General features: G+C 41.6%; 2 protein-coding genes across 3 annotated transcripts in view; both read left to right on the top strand.

Moving 5' to 3' along the window:
- Positions 1-631: 631 nt before the first annotated feature.
- tuba5 (tubulin alpha 5) lies at positions 632-5973 on the top strand. Of its 2 annotated transcripts, none has more exons than XM_064300194.1 (5): positions 632-787; positions 2986-3208; positions 4161-4309; positions 4610-5290; positions 5385-5973. In XM_064300194.1, exons 1-5 carry the CDS (start codon positions 785-787, stop codon positions 5676-5678), a joined length of 1350 nt encoding a protein of 449 aa, XP_064156264.1. In that variant the 5' UTR covers positions 632-784; the 3' UTR covers positions 5679-5973. The 2 variants fall into 2 exon arrangements, with proteins under 2 accessions (XP_064156264.1, XP_064156263.1); XM_064300193.1 differs by lacking the exon at positions 2986-3208 and adding an exon at positions 2688-2913 and having other exon boundaries at positions 634-787.
- A 4537-nt stretch (positions 5974-10510) lies between these two features.
- kdm5bb (lysine demethylase 5Bb) overlaps positions 10511-18756 on the top strand; it is a 41572-nt gene continuing 33326 nt past the window's right edge. The window contains exon 1 of the mRNA XM_064297856.1: positions 10511-10855. Within this exon, the coding sequence (XP_064153926.1) occupies positions 10703-10855 (153 nt within the window). The 5' untranslated portion in view covers positions 10511-10702. The remainder of the gene's footprint in view (positions 10856-18756) is intronic.

The raw sequence follows: 18756 nt of genomic DNA, 5'->3' as shown, positions 1-18756 counted from the left end.
TGGTATAGTCTATGACTGTATTTACAGCACAGACGTGTAAACTTGTGATAACTGTTCTAAAAAAGGCCTACTTTCCGGTTTTGCTACCTGAAGAAAATTGGTCGACATTACGAACGTGCACAACTTTTCCTTCCTGTCAGTTCAAACTGGACTGTTCAGAGTTCAGGCTGTTCCATGTCTTTATATTTGTATTGTACATATATGCGTTTAAAACCACTGTGAATTTTGCGCCTTCTTCATAGGATACTGGTCAGGTAGGTTTTTAAATAGCAGCTTTTAAAAAAAAATACTCCAATGTGATTGGCAAACTACTGACACGCACTTCAAAGAGATTTTGAATTTGGAATGCGCCTCTGTCTCCGCGCCAGCATTTTGCTTTTGTTTTGCAGAAAGACAGAAAAAGAAAGAAATAAAAAACACCCAACATACTTTGTAAGGTACAAAGTGCGCAGTCGATCTAGGATGATTGATCATTTAAAAAATAAAATCCTAGGGGAAATGTATCATAACTGACAGAGCCCCTGTACTGACGTAGTGAGAGTTCGTGTTTTGCACCAATAGGAACCAGGAGCTCGGTGTCTCTTCTGACTTCTACCAATTGCAAAGTTCCAGCTGTAGTATAAATATACTTTTTGTAACACCAGTTTGACATTGCTGTGTTGGCGGGGACCCGTTGCGCGCCTCAAGTCAACGGAGCTGAAGAATAAAAAAAGATTTTCTCTACTCTAAATTACAAGAGTAATTTCACTATTTAGTCCACTCCCTTTCTGTTCTAAAGGAAACTATGGTAAGCTTTTTTCTTAGACTTTCTTACAATGTTCAAAACTAATTTTAAGAGGCGCCAAAGATACAATATGAAATGTTACATTTTCTGCTTGGATGGAATTTGTAACTGTACGTTGGCTACACCTTTAATTTGCAATTGTTAAAAAGATTACATTGTAGCCGGACTAGATGTAAGTTAGGGAACCCTGCATTAATGTAGCTTACTTGTCAAACACGCTGACTTTCACAAGTTTTTAAGAGAAAGGTTTCCTTCTACAAAGTGCTGTAAAAACTACTGGCATATTTCCGAAGAGCTGAACCCGCATTTGAATTGTGTGAGGTATACATTCGTTTTGCGCAGAGCAGGAATTTTAGGAATCTTCCGAAGAGGCCCACGTTTGCCTTTGGTGTAAAGGAAGTGGGTAGGTGGGAGATTGAATGGGGGATGGGGGGTAACAGCAGCTGGCTGGTCTTCAATCGGAGCTACATTCAATCGGAGAGTCCTGCTTTAGGACTGCGATCACTAGCCAACTTGTCTTACCGTTTGTTTTTGTTAATCGATGGGTCCTTAACAAAGTTATGCGCGCAACAAAACGAGAGACTGATTGAGACGTGGAACTTAACTTCTCCGAGAAACTGACCAGTTAGATTCTCCAGAAAGTTACGACTGGTGAACTTTATCACTGATCTTGACCATTTTAAGAGGAGCTATAGTGCCCGTAGTGGGTGCATTTGTTAAGTAGGCTATAGTTAACGGCGACAATCTTTTCATAATCATGTAAACTTCCTGTCTTCTCGGTCGATTGCGCTGGGTCCAAAGAGCTCTAAATTGTGCCTTTGTACTTTAGAATCCTAAAGTGCTCCTGTAGGTTGGATGATAAATCCGGGCATGTGCTGACGAGGACGACCCGGAATTTGTTTTCTCAAAGACTGGCTCCGCCCTTTTAGTGCTTGCTTTGTCAAACTTGAGCGAAAATGTATAAAACCGGATTGATATGTCCTCCGGCATTTTGGTTTCGGCTTACTGGTTTCTATGTCGCACTGCAGCCATACTGCAATTTTTACAGACTACACATTTCCACAACTCTTGATGTCAAGTACACTGAATTTTTTAGTGTTCTCTCCCCCGCCCCCCCCCCCTCCCCTTACTGGTTTCCTCGGGGCATGTAATGCTCATAAAAATGGGGTCCCTCAACCCATTTGGAACTGAGAAGAGTTTCTTTTAAAACATATTTTCGTTAGGAGAAGTGCACCTGAACGACTGACTCCGCTATTGCCCTTGGTCACCTGTTGTTGGGAGCCTTTTAGACAAATTAACTGCATGGTGGGACTGTATGTTGAAGGTCACTCAATACAACCGAACACTGGACACACTCCCCGTTTTGCTGTTGTGGGCACGCTGTCTATGTCAGGCATTTGCGGACATGTCAAAGTGTTTGATTTAAAATATTCATTACTGGTAACTGGACTGACATTCTGTTTCCATTTCTTATAATTTCGATCAGTGTGAAGTTTTAAAGGGGGTATAATGTCATGTAAGATTTTAAAAATGTAATTGGGAATAGGCCAAATGATGTCCATGCTCTTTGTGCTGGTGACTGGTTTGCACTGGTTTCCTTGAATGATCAGCCCTAAGCTTAGTCAGTTTCAGGGCCCTTCCTAATGAATCCCTCAGGTATATTTCTCAATGTAATTATGACTGCAGTGGAGAACGTCCAGGCACATGGTGACCATTATATCCACAATTCAGGTGAACACATGTACTTCACATTGTAAATTACAACTGCTTTTTACCTTTTGCAGTTGTTGGTTTTTGTGTCTGCAACATTGGCTGAATATTTAAGCTTGCTGTAGAGGTTTTTTTCCATTTGACTCAACTCAAAATTGTTAGTTTTCTAAGTTGTGATGTTGTTGGCCTGCAGCGAGAGTGTATCTCCATCCATGTGGGCCAGGCTGGTGTGCAGACTGGCAATGCATGCTGGGAGCTCTTCTGTCTGGAGCATGGGGTGGGGCCGGACGGGGTGGTGCAGGAGGTGCAGACGGGGCCTAACTCCCGTGAGGACCCCTTCAATACCTTCTTCAACACCGGGAGCTCTGGCCGCCATGTCCCCAGGGCCATATTTGTGGACCTAGAGCCGACAGTGGTGGGTAAGCAAGCCTCCCATTAACGTATTTTATTTTTTTTTCTTTCCTCCTTGCATCGTGTGTGTGCTTGTGTAGCGTGAGTGCATCTCCATCCACGTGGGCCAGGCAGGAGTGCAAATTGGCAATGCATGCTGGGAGCTCTACTGCCTGGAGCATGGCATCCAGCCTGATGGCAATATGCCGAGCGACAAGACCGTTGGTGGCGGGGACGACTCCTTTAACACTTTCTTCAGTGAGACGGGTTCGGGGAAGCATGTGCCCCGGGCGGTCTTTGTGGACCTGGAGCCGGCTGTCATTGGTAAGTGCGGTGACCCAGGATGAGAGGGACGGGGGCGCAAGTTTAATCTCCACTGTCATGAACACCGTTGCCAGCCAGACCCAATGCCATGCTACTAACATTTCAATCATTCAAATAAATGTGCTTATCTGCTCATGGAGGCTAGGGCTGTGCCAACCCCAAAGGCTTTCCTCATTCCAAAAGGTATACATTTATTTATATACGATCGATTCAGATGCTGAATTCTGTTTACTGGGGCGGGCGGGTTGTACCATCCCCATGCAGACTAGAAATTCCCATTAATTTGGTTCCCTGCACAATGGATGGTTATGGGAGATGCTGCTGTGGTTTGGATTTGTGTAGGCTGCTATGCAAAGCAGCCTGATGGGAAGCAGGTTCAGTGTGCCTTACTCAAAAGCAGAAGAGGTGACGCAACCCATGAAGTGCCCGCTCGTACCCTCCCAACCCGTCTGTGCATTTCTATTTGTTCTATTTTCTTCCCCACAAGTTGGCTGGGCATAGCTGTTTAGTCGTATGAAAACTGACCCCTGGTTACATGAATCTTAATGATCCATATTGCGTATTGCATGATGGCAGCCACTTCTGCCATGCTCCAGTTTCCATGCTTTATAGCTTGCATAGTAGGTAATTGCTTGGGATTAACCTTTCAATGGCACAATATTAATCATGGTGTTTTACAGCTTGTACTTTCGTGTGTGTGTGTGTGTGTGTGTGATTATCTGATTGATGGAGCTAGAATGAATTGGACTCTATTGAACCAATCATAAGATTTTGCTCAATGATTGGCTTGAATCTGTAGTTATCTATCAAAGTTGAGTATCGGGTGATGTTTAGTTTCTTGGTCTCGTTCCCATGGCTAGTGGGATGTGGTTTAAAGGCACCGGAGTGCTGCCTGTGTCCCATGCACTGGGGTCTGTGGCTTTTTTGTGAGCTTCTGTCTCCTGGTTTCTAGATGAGGTTAGGAGTGGAACGTATCGTCAGCTCTTCCACCCTGAACAGCTCATCTCTGGAAAAGAAGACGCGGCCAACAACTACGCTCGCGGGCACTATACTGTGGGCAAGGAGATCATCGATACAGTCCTGGAACGCGTCCGCAAACTGGTATGTTCTCAGATTTTTGTTGAGACTAGTTTTGGTCTTTGAACAACCACTGAGTGGGTGAAAATTACAAATTAATTTGCATGGTGAGGGGGTTGAATGAAATGCATTAACTCTGCCTTCTTTGTACAGTAGATTACCACCCTGTATTTTAGGCTCATTAAAAAATACTGCAAATGAACTATGACATTCACACCTCTCTCTCTAGCCATGAATGAAAGTTGCTACATTGACCGGTCACTGTACATGTAGCATATTCGTGTTTGATGGTGGTTTAAGGATAAATCCCTGCTCTTCCCGCAGACAGACCAGTGTACCGGGCTGCAGGGGTTTCTCATCTTTCACAGCTTTGGTGGAGGCACTGGCTCTGGGTTCACCTCCCTGCTGATGGAGCGTCTCTCGGTGGACTACGGCAAAAAGTCCAAGCTGGAGTTCGCCATCTACCCAGCTCCCCAGGTGTCCACGGCTGTGGTGGAGCCCTACAACTCCATTCTTACCACCCACACCACCCTGGAGCACTCCGACTGCGCCTTCATGGTGGACAATGAGGCCATCTATGACATCTGCCGTAGGAACCTGGACATCGAGCGCCCCACCTACAGCAACCTGAACCGGCTCATTGGCCAGATTGTGTCCTCCATCACTGCCTCTCTGCGCTTCGATGGTGCTCTGAATGTCGACCTCACAGAGTTCCAGACCAACCTGGTGCCCTACCCCCGCATCCACTTCCCCCTGGTCACCTACTCGCCCATCATCTCCGCAGAGAAGGCCTACCACGAGCAACTGTCAGTCGCCGAGATCACCAGCGCCTGCTTCGAGCCGGCCAATCAGATGGTCAAGTGCGACCCCCGTCACGGCAAGTACATGGCCTGCTGCATGCTGTACCGTGGCGACGTGGTGCCCAAGGACGTCAACGCCGCCATTGCCAACATCAAGACCAAACGCTCCATCCAGTTTGTTGACTGGTGTCCTACTGGCTTCAAGGTAAGTGATCTCGCGACACCTGGCCTGTGTTTATGGCTCTTTCCTCTGCTCCAGTTTAGTCCCCATCTCTCACACATGATCTCCTCTCCACTAGGTGGGCATCAACTACCAGCCCCCCACGGTGGTGCCAGGCGGAGACCTGGCCAAGGTACAGAGAGCCGTGTGCATGCTGAGCAACACCACCGCCATCGCCGAGGCCTGGGCCCGCCTCGACCACAAGTTTGACCTGATGTACGCCAAGCGTGCCTTTGTCCACTGGTACGTGGGTGAGGGCATGGAGGAGGGGGAGTTCTCTGAGGCGCGAGAGGACCTGGCGGCCCTAGAGAAGGATTATGAGGAGGTGGGCACAGACTCTGTGGAAGGAGACGAGGAGGGAGAAGAGTACTAGGAGTCACCCTGCCAACGTGTCATGGCCAGAAAAAGGGATCACTCTTGTCTGTCTTTCAAACCTGTCCACTAAAATGTCTTATACTATCCTGCTTCAAGGGTCAATTGCAGAAAACTGCTGGTCTGTCAGCTGACCATGGTACAGCTGTGGTATCCATTTGGACTGTAGCTGTAGTACATGTGTGCATTTGAGCATAGTGTATACCAAATGAATCCCTCTCAGTCATGTCAATTCCCTCTGCACTTGAACCTGCAATTGACCCTCTGTACTTTTGAATAAACCCAGTTCATGAACATTGGTTGGTCTTTTTATTATTTATTATACTTTCTTATATATATACCCCCCCCCCCCCCCTTCAAAAAGTCTTAAGCCACTGATGGGAAATGTATTGTAATATTTACGATTACAGGTAAGAAGGATATATAAATGTTTCGACACCCCCGACCTGTTGTTTTTAGCTCTTTTGGGGGTGTCCAAGTCTTAATTATGGGGGTTAGACTCCCCCCACCAATTCCGCCCGTAATTAGAACCCTGTTTGTAGTTCACACGACGGGACAAGTTTTATCAAATATGCCTGCTTCCTAAATTACGTGGTGTGCTAATTTCTCCCTTGCCTCGATGTTCGGCACGTATTATAAGCTACTCGCAAGGCTACGCCACCTTTTAAAAACTATTTGATCCTTACTTCTATATTAGATTAATACTGCCAGTCAAGTTAACATTAAAGTCGCGTTTTTGAGCATACATCGATCTTCGTAACGCGAATCGTTTCCATAGACGACTAGTTTCCGTGGAGTATATATCTTTAATGACACGTACAGATTCGTACGGGATTAAAATCCACGCAACTCGTCGGTTGCTACCCTCAGTGAAACCAATACAGCTTGAATAGGGCTACATACAGCACAAACTTCCAATTTATTCAAGTGATGGTCAGCATAGGTTTGCAGGCGATTGGATTCTTATTTTAATAGTGTGCTTTGTTTATACTGTTAAAATAAGGAGAATTAAGATGAGTCTACGCAAATAGCTTATTGTACTTTTGTTTTTTAACACAACACACTGTAAAACCGCCTAATTGTTTTTAGGAATTGCTGCGAGTTCATGGCAAGGATTCAGGGCCTTTGTAACTAACCTGATTATTTGCATACAAGAGAAGCAGTTTCATTGCAGGATGCTGGTGTGTAAATGTTTGACCCTAATCATGTGAGCAGTAGGAAATAGTGAATGCATTTGTTCATGCAGACAAAGTTCATATTGTTTGAACTATAGCTTACATGAACATCATCCGTTTAAGCAGGCTTCCAGTCACAAGTAACATCATTTTCATTACGTTTTCAGCCTGTTGTTTTGTTAATTATATATTTTTCATAAAAATATTCTGAATGAAATCCACGTTTATTGTGCTAAATAGATTTATACAGTGTTTTCATCAGGTCTGTTGCTCCTTGATTTAAAAGAACTATTTAAATGAAAGATTGAAAGGAATACAATCTGACACAAGCTTCCATAGCTAATATCACATGGATGACATGCTGTAAACAAGTCATATGCCAAAAACCATTTGGCTGTTTTTTCTTAACTGTAAAATTAATAATGTGACATAGCCTAATTGTCATAAAGTGGCACAATAATATTCATCTTTTGCTGTGAGAGTTGGAAAACTCTGTTCTGGACTGACTAAGTGGTCAACTGAAGTCATTGGGCCAAGGAATAGGCTTGCCCTCTTAACATTTAATAGCCTCGCTTAACTATCCATAATTGCATTTTAGATATCTACAAATGCATTTTGACTAGTCATAATTACAATGTGACTAGCCAGAATGATAATTCAAGATATCTGCAAGTATAAACGGATTAGTAAGAATGATAATTCAAGATATCTGAAATATATTTTGATTAGTCAAAATACCTTTAAAAATATCTATAATGACGTCACCAGAATTGTCATTCGACTCGTCGCACGTACCGAATGATAATTAAAGATATCTATAATTCCGTTTTGATTAGTCGAAATTGTATTTTCAGATATCTGAATTATAATTATATATTGTCAAATCTGCTGTGCCTGACGTAACTCTGATGCAAAGCTTTTTAATGGATATTAGTCTTTATGCTTACCGTTTGAACTAGCTATGTTCATCGCTCGGGGTAGCTGAGAGTTTATGGGAATTGTACCTTGTCTGACCTATGTTTTATAGTTGTTCCAACGACCTTTGGTATAGCCTACACTTATTGCACGTCGCTTTGGATAAAAGCGTTTGCCAAATTAAATATTATGTAAATGTAATGTTTTGCAAACCTAGTGCGATCAATTATGGTGTAAGAAATGGCGGTGACTGTAAGAAAAGTGGAAAGAGATCGATCGGGTGAAACAGTCGTCTTGTTGCTGACTAAAGTTAATGGCTCATTTCTCGCACGCGCCGCAGCATTGAAAACTCTGAATAAGACGCTTGACTCTGGTTCAGGTTGGTCTGACATGGCGGTCGCTGCGTTAGTAGAACGAGGAAATTCGTTCAAGGAGCCAGTTTTTGATATCTACAACTATTTTGACTAGTCAAATGACAATTGAAGATATTTATACATGTAGCCTATTCCGACTAGTCAGAATGATAATTGAAGATATCTCCAAAATAAGATCGGTCTCGTTTCAAGATATCCTTAACTTCTTTGTAGATATCTTAAAAGCACTTTTGACTAGTAGCCTAATAACTCAAATTCTAGATATCTCCAATTTAGTTTTGACTACTCATAACTCCAGTTCAAGATATGTTCAATTGTATTTTTACTAGTAATATCCTAGTTTCAGATATCAAAAAAGATCATTTAGATATCTTCAATAATAAGGAAATCCAGATATCTCAATTTAAAGTATAACTAGTCAGAACTAAAGTGGAGATATCTCGAATCTCAGTTACGACTAGTCATAATTTAAATGGAGATATCTGGAATTCGAGTTTAAGATAGTCAAAACTGAATTGTAGATATCTTTAATTGGAGTTCCATATAACTTAATGGCGACAACTTACTAGTCAAAATGTAATTAGATATATCTCAAATTGGCGTTTTGACTAGTCGAAATGTAATTATAGATGTCTTAAATTAGCGTTTTGACTAGTCATAAATGAATTAGAGATATCTGTAATATTTACGGACAGGCTCTTAGGTGTTAAAAGGGCTTGCTATAGCCACAGGCTAGGCTACTAGCTTCTACGCCTCCACTCTCTGCCCTAATGGAGGACTGACGTAGACGGCCTTGTGTGAATCACAAGCAATCAGAAATACTGTAGCCTACAGTTGCTTGATATCTTCTTCGCATAAGATAGTAAATAAGAATACGCATCATAGTTTTACATAAACGGGGTATGCCTTGACGCGTCGCGTAGAAGGGCTTCTATTTATATGAGAAAGCTATCGTTAGCAAGATTGCTAGATTGGAATTTAAGTTAGATAGCCATGCTTTTATGAGGTGTGACCCACTTTCACAAAGCAGTGTTTTTTTATAGAGACCAAGCTGTTTGTCGTATTCAGTAGAAATATAAACCATAAATAGCTCGTTCTGTCAGACTTTTCTGAATCGCAATATGTTTTGTTCTGTTGACACTTCGGTTACGCGTCCATCCGTGGTTTTAACAATGAGTTTATTACAAACCCCTCCTTTCACCCCCACCTTTAACTCATAGGACCTATGTCCAATCAGCAACTCTACAGAGTCTATTTAAAGAACAAGTACCGGTCACCGTGAGCTGTCACCTGAAGCATATCCATCCGCGCAAGTAAACAGTACAAAATGGCATAACGAAACGTTTCTTGATGTCCCAAGTAAATCTTTCGTAGAAACTACAATGGCAATTTTTAATGATTCAGACAAAAATGGCGTATGAATGCTATTTTTCCCGACTTCTATTATTAGCAGTAATTTTAGATAATCGAAGCGCATGAATAGCTCAGTAGCTACGGCTGTTCTAATAAAATAGTTTTGTGTCAAGATTACCACAAGATCGACGGACACCGGCACACAAGAAACACGTTTATTCGAGTTAGCAGGTTTTCATTTTTTGATGTGTTCTATTCTGTGGAATTACAGCAAGAATCTGGAGTTAATCTTTGCTTTTGTTTTATAAAGAAAGGAATTAAGCAATTAAAGAATTAAGTTTTCTCCTTTAGAAAGATTAAATTTTCATGAAAACCAATACCGTGTATAAACCTTAACGTATTTGAATTGCACCAACATTGCGGAAGACTGGAGGCAAATTCAGTTGATGCACACAATTATAGCTTTATGCGTCTCCTTTGCCAGTAGAAACCCAGACCGTCCTGTCCTCCATTTTTGTTGTAAATAGTGAGCACTCGTATCACACGTAGCCTACCGCAGTACTTCAACGTCATTATCGTTTTAAGAATACACACCAGGGGGTGATACATGGGGAGAAATAAATGACAAATACCGAATGATTCTTGGAAAATATAAATAAATTGTAGCAAACTATGCAAATTGTTACTATAAATATTTTCAAAGTGCAAAATCGCACCATTATAAGTACAGATGTCAACTTCTAAGTGTAATTCGCGATAAAGGAAAACCCAGCACTGAACCACATGAACTTGACAAAGATTCTGAAAGTTTCAATGACAATCGTTTTTTCCACTGACCCCCTTCCCGAATAAAATACAATTTTAATATCTGACCTGTGGTAAGTAAAGCATGGGGAGCAATTGGAGTTTTCCTTTTTAAAATAAAGCTCGATTATAATAAAATATTTTAGAATTGTTACAGTGTGGGTCTCTAGTTTCTGAGGCGGATGTAGCTGCTGCCTTAGCACAATCCTCTCACGATGCTGTGTGCGTTTGACTGGGATCGAGAATGTTGATACTGATTGTTTGAGTTAAAGGGAAGCGTCGTTAAAGAGTCGGAAGGATAGCTAGGCAGCAAGACACAGACTGCTGAGCTGATACCGTTAAGGTTTGACCCGGTTACAACCGAGCGACCCATCATTTCTTCGCTTTGGGATCGGACAACCACGATGACCCAGCCTCGGCCCGACGAGTTCATTCCACCCCCGGAATGCCCAGTCTTCGAGCCTAGCTGGGAAGAATTTGCCGACCCTTTTGCTTTTATCAACAAAATACGGCCTATAGCGGAGAAAACGGGCATATGCAAGGTCCGACCGCCACCGGTGAGTGCGGACAAGAGGTGCATCGGGGTCAGAAGAGGCTTCAGCTTAAATCCCTTGGTCTATATTTATTTAGACATTTTGGAAAATTTTAGATATTTTTATAGCTATTTAAAACAAAAAGTTTTCAATATGGCGGCTTGGGGCTTAAGAGAAGCCTCCTCTTTTGTGTGCTTGCAAAAGAGCTTTGGTCGCACAAGCAAGCCTCTTATACGAAATAGAAATGTAGCTTCCTTGCTTTTCTCTTCGCTAGGAACAGCTCAACTGACAAAACGAGAAACTTACATGTAATGTTATGAGATCCTACACAAAGTGAAAGACCTGGTCTGTGTTATTGTTGGAAGTGTCATCATGAGAACAAGCGAGTTATTAGCAGTATTGAGAAGCTGCATTCATTTTAAAAAAATAAATGGTAAACTGGTATCTAGTGAGCAAGCTAATCAGCCAACTGCCTGGGTGTCTGGCTAACAAAATGACATGTTATGCCGGTGAATGATGGTAAGTTAGCTATGCAACTGCGGTGAAGTTTTCTAACGTTAGCGACAGGTTTTTTTTTTTAGCAAACTAACGTTTGCTTAAAATCCATGGTCTCGATGACCACATGTAATCAGACTAAAATAGGCTACCTTGGCTACCTAGCTTACTTGGAAACTGGGTAGCGAGCAAGGCAATACCATATACTGTGTAAAAATAGGGTAATACATAATGATGTCGTTACTTCTGGTAGCTAAAACACTAGTCAAAGTTAGTTTAGCACCAAGTTACAGGTAGGAAGAGCCAGTGAGTTGGCCATCTAACTTGGCTAAACGCAATGCGGGAACTAAAATTTTGTAAGCTACATTATCATGACTATCTGACAGGTGACAATATGCTATTTAATTAGAGAATCAACCGATATTTGACTCGTATGTCGGGAGAAATGAACAGCCAGCCATCCAGCTAGCTAACTTAACTCACTTTTTTGTCATTGTTTATTCATTTTGCTAGCTAGCTAGCTAATTAAACGAGTGTTCTTAGTTAGCGAGCAACACTCCAGCTGAAACGCTATACCGACGAGACACACTTACTAATTTACATTTATTATTTAGCCAGAACGCTACACCCGGTAGCAAACTTTAGACTATCTATAGTCTGTTGGTAAATAGATGAAACCGATGTGATGTATGCATACTTTAGCTGGTTAGCCAAGCCAATATTGTGTAGGCTATCAATAACTTGGGATTGCGTGCTTGCTGGTCCTGTGATATTGATGTTATAATTAACGATAGCAATATAGCTAACAAACGAACTTGATAGGCTGCGATCTAGCTGTCTAACATAAGTTTGTAATATTGGCTAGCCAGTCACTTCGACCTGGTGGGTCCATTTATAGCGTATGAAGACTAGTGTTACGAGAACTGTTGTTTTCAAGTGACGCCCAAGCATATTATTTAGCGAATGAAAATTAACTGAAGAATCAATGTACTTAATCCTATTTTGAGACGATCGGAACACCACCAGGTCGAAGCCTTTGGCATTATTTGTGAGGAAATTGAGTTTCAGATGAAAATTGTGCACAATTGGTATTGAGTGTGCAATACTTTGACATTACGTAAGCCACAATTGAAGTCTACCAAAATTGATTTGAGTTTTGGTTCATCTGGACTAGTCTAATGTTAGTGTCATACCGCACTTTTTGTGGTCCTGGACTTGTTTAGTGACTGGGTGGGGGTATCGGTGTTATTGCAAACCAGTTGGCATGCCATCGAGTTTTTTAATGACCGAAAAGGCGCCCTAAATCTTGGCAGTGTATGTTGATGTTAGCTATTTCTTGTACAGACTATTTTGTGCCTTAAACGTCTGCGCAAGAAGTAGTGTTCCTTAACATTCTTACTAGTATTGTCCCCTATTTGCCTTGGCCCATTTACGATAGTTTAATTAAATACCATTACTACTGTACATTTAACTATGCCGTTTAGCAACGGGCAAAGTTGTGAAAGCTAACAAGCTAACGACCGCCACCGATTGTACGTGCGATATTTCACGCACCGACCCAAGTACACGAATGAAACTAGCTAATCCGCACATTAATGCAACAATTTTATTAATTTATACAAATGTATATCACAAAGATCAAGCGTTCATTCTAAACTTATTTTATTAAGAAAAATAATTTAACTGTCCAATTTTTCTGTTGTTTCCCCTCCCCCCCCCCCCCCCCCGAAACACGACTGTTAAACAAATGGTATTGTAAATTGTATTAACATTTTTAATGGTAATATTTTAAATCCAGGGCTCTTTCGTTTGGCTTTAGCATGTCACTTTTTATTTAAAAAACGTAATGGCTCCAGCTCGGTGTCGAGTGGCTGGTTGGAAATCGGTGGCAGACGTTTGGTAGTTTAATTTCTTGCGCTTTTAAAACCCAGGGGGTTTTATTTGGTCTTATTGGACTTCAAGAACAACGGAAAAGCGGACAAAGTTGACGTTGAAGAAAACCACCAAACAGGCCTTTCTTGGGTGTTGTCCTCCATGTTGGCTTTGTGGTTAGCAGGGGCTATGGAGTGTTCCATCTGGCCATTTTGTGTGTCTATACTGGGATTATAGCGCACGATTTAAGACTAGGTTAGACTCACATTTGTGGGCTAAATCGTTGTTTTCCCACTGTGTTTCCATACAGTCTGTTATTAAGCCCTTCAAAGTAGAACTCTTGAAATCACTCTTCCTTTGAATTGGAGTAGAACTGGTGATGTGCTTACAAACATGGCCACTGTAATAAAATAAATAATTATTGCATGTCTGCATGAGTGTTCCTAAAGCAAAATTATGACGCTGTGCTTTAAAATGACATCGGATTCACTCAATAATAAGATATTAATGCCTATTTATTTTGATTGTGCTCTTGAGGAGGTTTGAATTTTGATATGTATAGCTTTTGTGTTAGTCTCTTCGGCTGCAGCATTTGGAACTTGTTTGCATAATTTAGGCTAGCCTACGCCATAGTTTGGTGTGTAGTGAACTTGCGCATGATTGTGTAATGTACTGAATTTTGAGTTTTTTTTAGATACTGATTTTAGTTTTTGTTTCATGTGAAAGTCAGTTTGCATAGGGTCAATTCTGGATGGCAGTGAAGATCTGCATTTATTAGCCTCATGTTATTCAGAGAGACATAATTCAGCCTCGTTAGAAGAAAAAAACATTTTTGTTTGATGTAGCCAGGCTTTGTTGGTCCCATTACTCAAAGTATAAGCAACTTGACGTAAATGGTGAAATATTTAGTATGTGCACGCAGGTGTGTGTGAGAATGAGTGTTAGTGACGACGGATGTTTCATTAGATTTGGAGCTAGGAAACCTCTTAATGATTTGAGGGACAGGCTAAGTATTTCTGCGCCCTGCACATATTTGTTATTTTTTATGTTTTACTATCGGTTACAACGGTGCTGGGTCCTAATCGATCCCAATAAGGACCCAGCACCATTGTGTTCTGTACAGGGTTAAATGAAACCCGGCCCAGGCACTGTTCTGTCTTGCAAAAAAGCCCCCTTTCACCCATGCGTTTCCCGTGAGATGACTCCGTTGGTCATACCTTTTAAGATGACGTATTATCTTACAATAAGAAAGAATCAGCTGAAGGAATTTTCAGGGAAGGAGAAAAGATGATTAGCCAGATAACGCAGGATGTCTGGGAATATTGCTCGGTTGTGATATCATTTATACTATCATTATCATTGATATTTATGATGAAGCAGATTTACCTTGTTAAAGTGAATCCTTAACAAATCATCATGTCATGTGGAAATAACACAACTTGATAACAATGCCAGTGTCCGTAAAATTTTAAATAATAACCAAGTTTATATGGATCACGTCACGTGGTGGTAATAAGGAGCCATTTTGGCATTCAGACAACTTCATATCCAACTGCCTGTTCAATGAACAGTTGCCTTACATTCCGAATACACTTTGGAATTACTAGTACTCAAAGCCCGGATAGGGACTGTCTGCGGACCGGAGTACGGGCCGTGTCGAAAGAAAGGGGGTGTCAAAAGCAGGTGTCAAAAAAGTTTCTATTGGTCTGTTAGTTAGGCTACACGAAAGGTATCCTCCAGAGTAGGTGTATCGAAAGCGTTTGAGACGGGCCGTTTCTATCGTTTGTCATGCAAACAAGCAATTATATGTCGGTGACTAAATAATTCTGGAAAACAAATGTTGGAATATTTGTGTGAACTGTTGGGTTTATTATTTTAAAATGTCGTTTGATCATCAGTAAATGATACAATGTGTTACTACCAATTGTAGCAATGTCAAAACTATATTAAAAATTGAGGCTTTGAACTTAACGTTGCTGATTATTATGAGCTAGCTAGTTTAGCTAACATGCATGGATACATCAGCACGAGAAAAAAGGAACATGGCACTAACTTACTAGGTTATTTTTGTTAATTAGATATTACTCTTGTTATTTTAGTTAAGAGAAACGCGTTACGGTCAACAGAAGAACACTGCCTTGGTGGTACCGCTTGCCCATTTCGTTCATGACTATACCGGCCCAGGCAGAGATTCGTGACACACCTGGAGTCACACACATGGTTTTTAGCTGCGACCGCAGCTCTATAGCTCTGTCTGTCTGTCCGTTGGTCGGTCGGTCGGTCCACAAAAAGTGCCCCACCCCGTAGAGGCTGAAATTTGGCATGGACGTTGGTCATGACCGAAGGTACAGCTGAGTAACTTTCAAGGCCGATTGACCAAGAGGGGTTGGTGGTGGTGAGGTGAGTTCCCCTTCATCACTATGAAGCACTTTGAGCATTTGGAAAAGTGCTATATAAATGCAAGGATATTATAACATGGCCACTGCAACACTGATTAATTTTGGAATGCTAGAAAAGGATAAAAGGGGGTGGACAGAGAGTCAGAAGGGGTCAATCATGGACTTTGTATCATGGTGCATAACAAAATTAAATAAATAATGCCTTGTGTCCTGAAACAAAGTACCCTGTTGGTTCCTCAACAGTGTCATTATATTATGGCCCGTGGGCTCACGCTGCACATGTAATACCTGACTGCGCTAGGGTGCTGAGGTATGTAAATACAAATGAATGTGATCAGGCTTGTGGAATAGTGCATTATGCATACTGAGAGTTAAGATAATCTAAACTAGTAATATACATAGATCAAGAATGGAACAAAGTTTATTAAATGTGTAGAAATTAATGAAGGACTAAATTAAGCTACGAGGACCTGGGTCTTCAGATTAATGAGTGAATGGATGATTTATTTTTACCTCCTGCCATGAATAGATGACCCATCCTATTACATACTTTTTAAAGTTATTTTTTTAGTAAATTATAGAATTGGTTGGTTACAAACAGTAGACAAAGGTGTGAGCAATAGGTGCAGGTTACAATGCCCACTTTACCTTGTGCTGTGAATAGTTTTATTTGCTTTATACTTAAGTTGCAAACTCCGATTTTATGAGTATCATCAAACCAAAGAAAATCATAATAAAGTGTAAAGAAAAGTCCATCAATATGAAGAATGTCATCATGGCTCTACTTTGTAAGAAAGCTCCAGTAATTTCATTTATGTATGCAATTTAATGCTGAACTTTCCAAAACGTTTCCAACGAGTGAAATTTCATATGCTGCAGAACTAATGTGCTATACTGGTAGTATGAATGAGGTTATCAAACATGTAGGTTATATTATTAGTCATATGGTCGATGGGACCTTAACACTATCTTGATGTGAATGGGCCCAAAATAAAAAAATATTTAAATAATAATTTAGCCTAAATAATGTAAACAATTGCAAATTGTTTCAGTGAATAGTTATTAAAGTTATTTTAAAGCACGCAGAGAAGGATTTAGTTATGATACAACAATAATACTTTTATTATCGAACATGTAATACAAGACTTTCATCATAAGGTAGCCAGCCAGTGCTTTAAGTGGACGAATGGAACTGACCAGTATGCGGTACCAGGATACGTTCTGCTATTACGAGTATTGGCACTGATTTTTTTTTTCCACTTCAAGTGCTGCTAACAACGAACTAAAGCTACTGGTAGCTGAATGTTTGTATGTCTAAACTGCATTTGTTTGGTAGGTATGAATGTAGCAGGTCTCTACGATTGCACACTGGTTCTGAGACGTATATGGTTTTGGGGTAGGAGTGATCTTGGGTGGCATGCCCAGGTAGAGCGCTGGCTCTGGGGGGCAGGTAGGGGTAATCTTAGGTGGCGTGCCCAGGTAAAGCGTTGGCTCTGGGTCGGGTTGGGTGGGGGGGTGGGGGGTGTGACCTGGAATCACCTGCAGTTGGTGCCATTTGACGGTCTAATGTCCCCCTTTTCGCGATCATCCTTTTGGCCGTTTGTGAACACTGCCAATGTCAAAGAAGCTTTAGACTGGATTATTTGTTTTTGGCAAAATGGCCACTCAAATGACCAATTTAAAATGAAGTTTGTATATTGTATATTCTTGAATTACAGCGTCTATTATTAGTCTTTCAACTTTTAATTTGTTTTTAAATAATTGAGATAACGACTTGTGATTTTGTTCGATTTGTCCTTTCATATGGACATTGTTCTGTCGTTGTCATTGTTTCACTTTTGTTTTGTTTTTTGGCTGTTTTATAGCTGTGCACATACAGGGCAGCATTTGACTGAGGGCTACTGTTTCATAAACGGCTCCTCCGTCTGCTCTGAAGGGGAGTGGGTGTAGCCAAAACGCCATCTATTGGTTGGATGAATGGCTGCAACCCTGCACCCCCTTGAGTGACAGCGCTGACTCTTTTTTTTTTTTTTGTGCGACAGCCATGTTAAATGGCCTTGACTGGAGACCCCAGGGTTCAGCTGATGCTTAATGTCCCAGATGGTTCAGATTGGGCCTCCCACCCGCATTTACCTGAACCATGTCACTGTCCTTTTGAGGTTTGAGGCATTTCCTCAAGAAACAGCAGGACGGAGTGTAGCACAGTGGGTAAGGAACTGGGCTCGTAACCGAAAGGTCGCAGGTTCGATTCCCGGGTAAGGACACTGCCGTTGTACCCTTGAGCAAGTACTTAACCGGAATTGCTTCAGTATATATCCAGCTGTATAAATGGATAAAATGTAAAATGCTATGTAAAAAAAGTTGTGTAAGTTAGGCTAAATGCCTGTAATGTAATGTAATGCTATCACTCTGTTACCGGTGTCTTGACCTCTCAGTCATAGCAGTGCAGTCCACCAGGATACAGTGATGCATGGGTGCGGTCCACCTCTGCTCCCAAACACAGCCCTCTGCATGTGTGCGGTCCACCTCTGCTCCCAAACACTGCCCTGCATGTGTGCGGTCCACCTCTGCTCCCACCTCTACCTGCTAGGTAGCTTATGCTTGAGGCCCCATCCCAGCTGCTTGTTTGGCTGTGTGTGAAGGGAGCGTTTTTGCTCATTTGTGGCGTCTGCTCTGCAGGCTTCTGCCCTGGGGCTTGTTTCGATAGCCAGGGAAGACAAACTGATGTGGCCATCTTTTTGATCGGACACCACCCATTTTATGCCACAGATTGTGTCGTGGCTAAAAGATGTTTAAGTCAGGATGTAGGCTAATTCCTTCTCTTCGCATGTGTATGGATATAGGACAGGTTCCATATTGTGTGTTATGATAGATAGACATCAGACGCCTTTGAGATTGGTGCATATTGTTTTCACATTTTGTAAATTCTGAAATGGTGCTTGGTATTTCAGATGCTGTGTCAGTTGTGTTTGGGATTTGTTATTCATGATTTTACCACGTTTGTAATACGTTCACTTAGACAGAAGTTTCTTGTTTTGTATCCAGAAAGGTGTATAATTGGTTCTCGTAATCCAGCCCGACGGGTGTAAGCCTCGCCCTTTTCCGTTGTGAGGCGGCGGCGCTCACTCTCATTTCAGAGATGCCGATGGAATGCCGCAC

Source organism: Anguilla rostrata, chromosome 11 (assembly GCF_018555375.3).
Source record: "Anguilla rostrata isolate EN2019 chromosome 11, ASM1855537v3, whole genome shotgun sequence".
NCBI lineage: Eukaryota > Metazoa > Chordata > Actinopteri > Anguilliformes > Anguillidae > Anguilla > Anguilla rostrata.
This window is presented reverse-complemented; position numbering and strand designations above follow the sequence as displayed.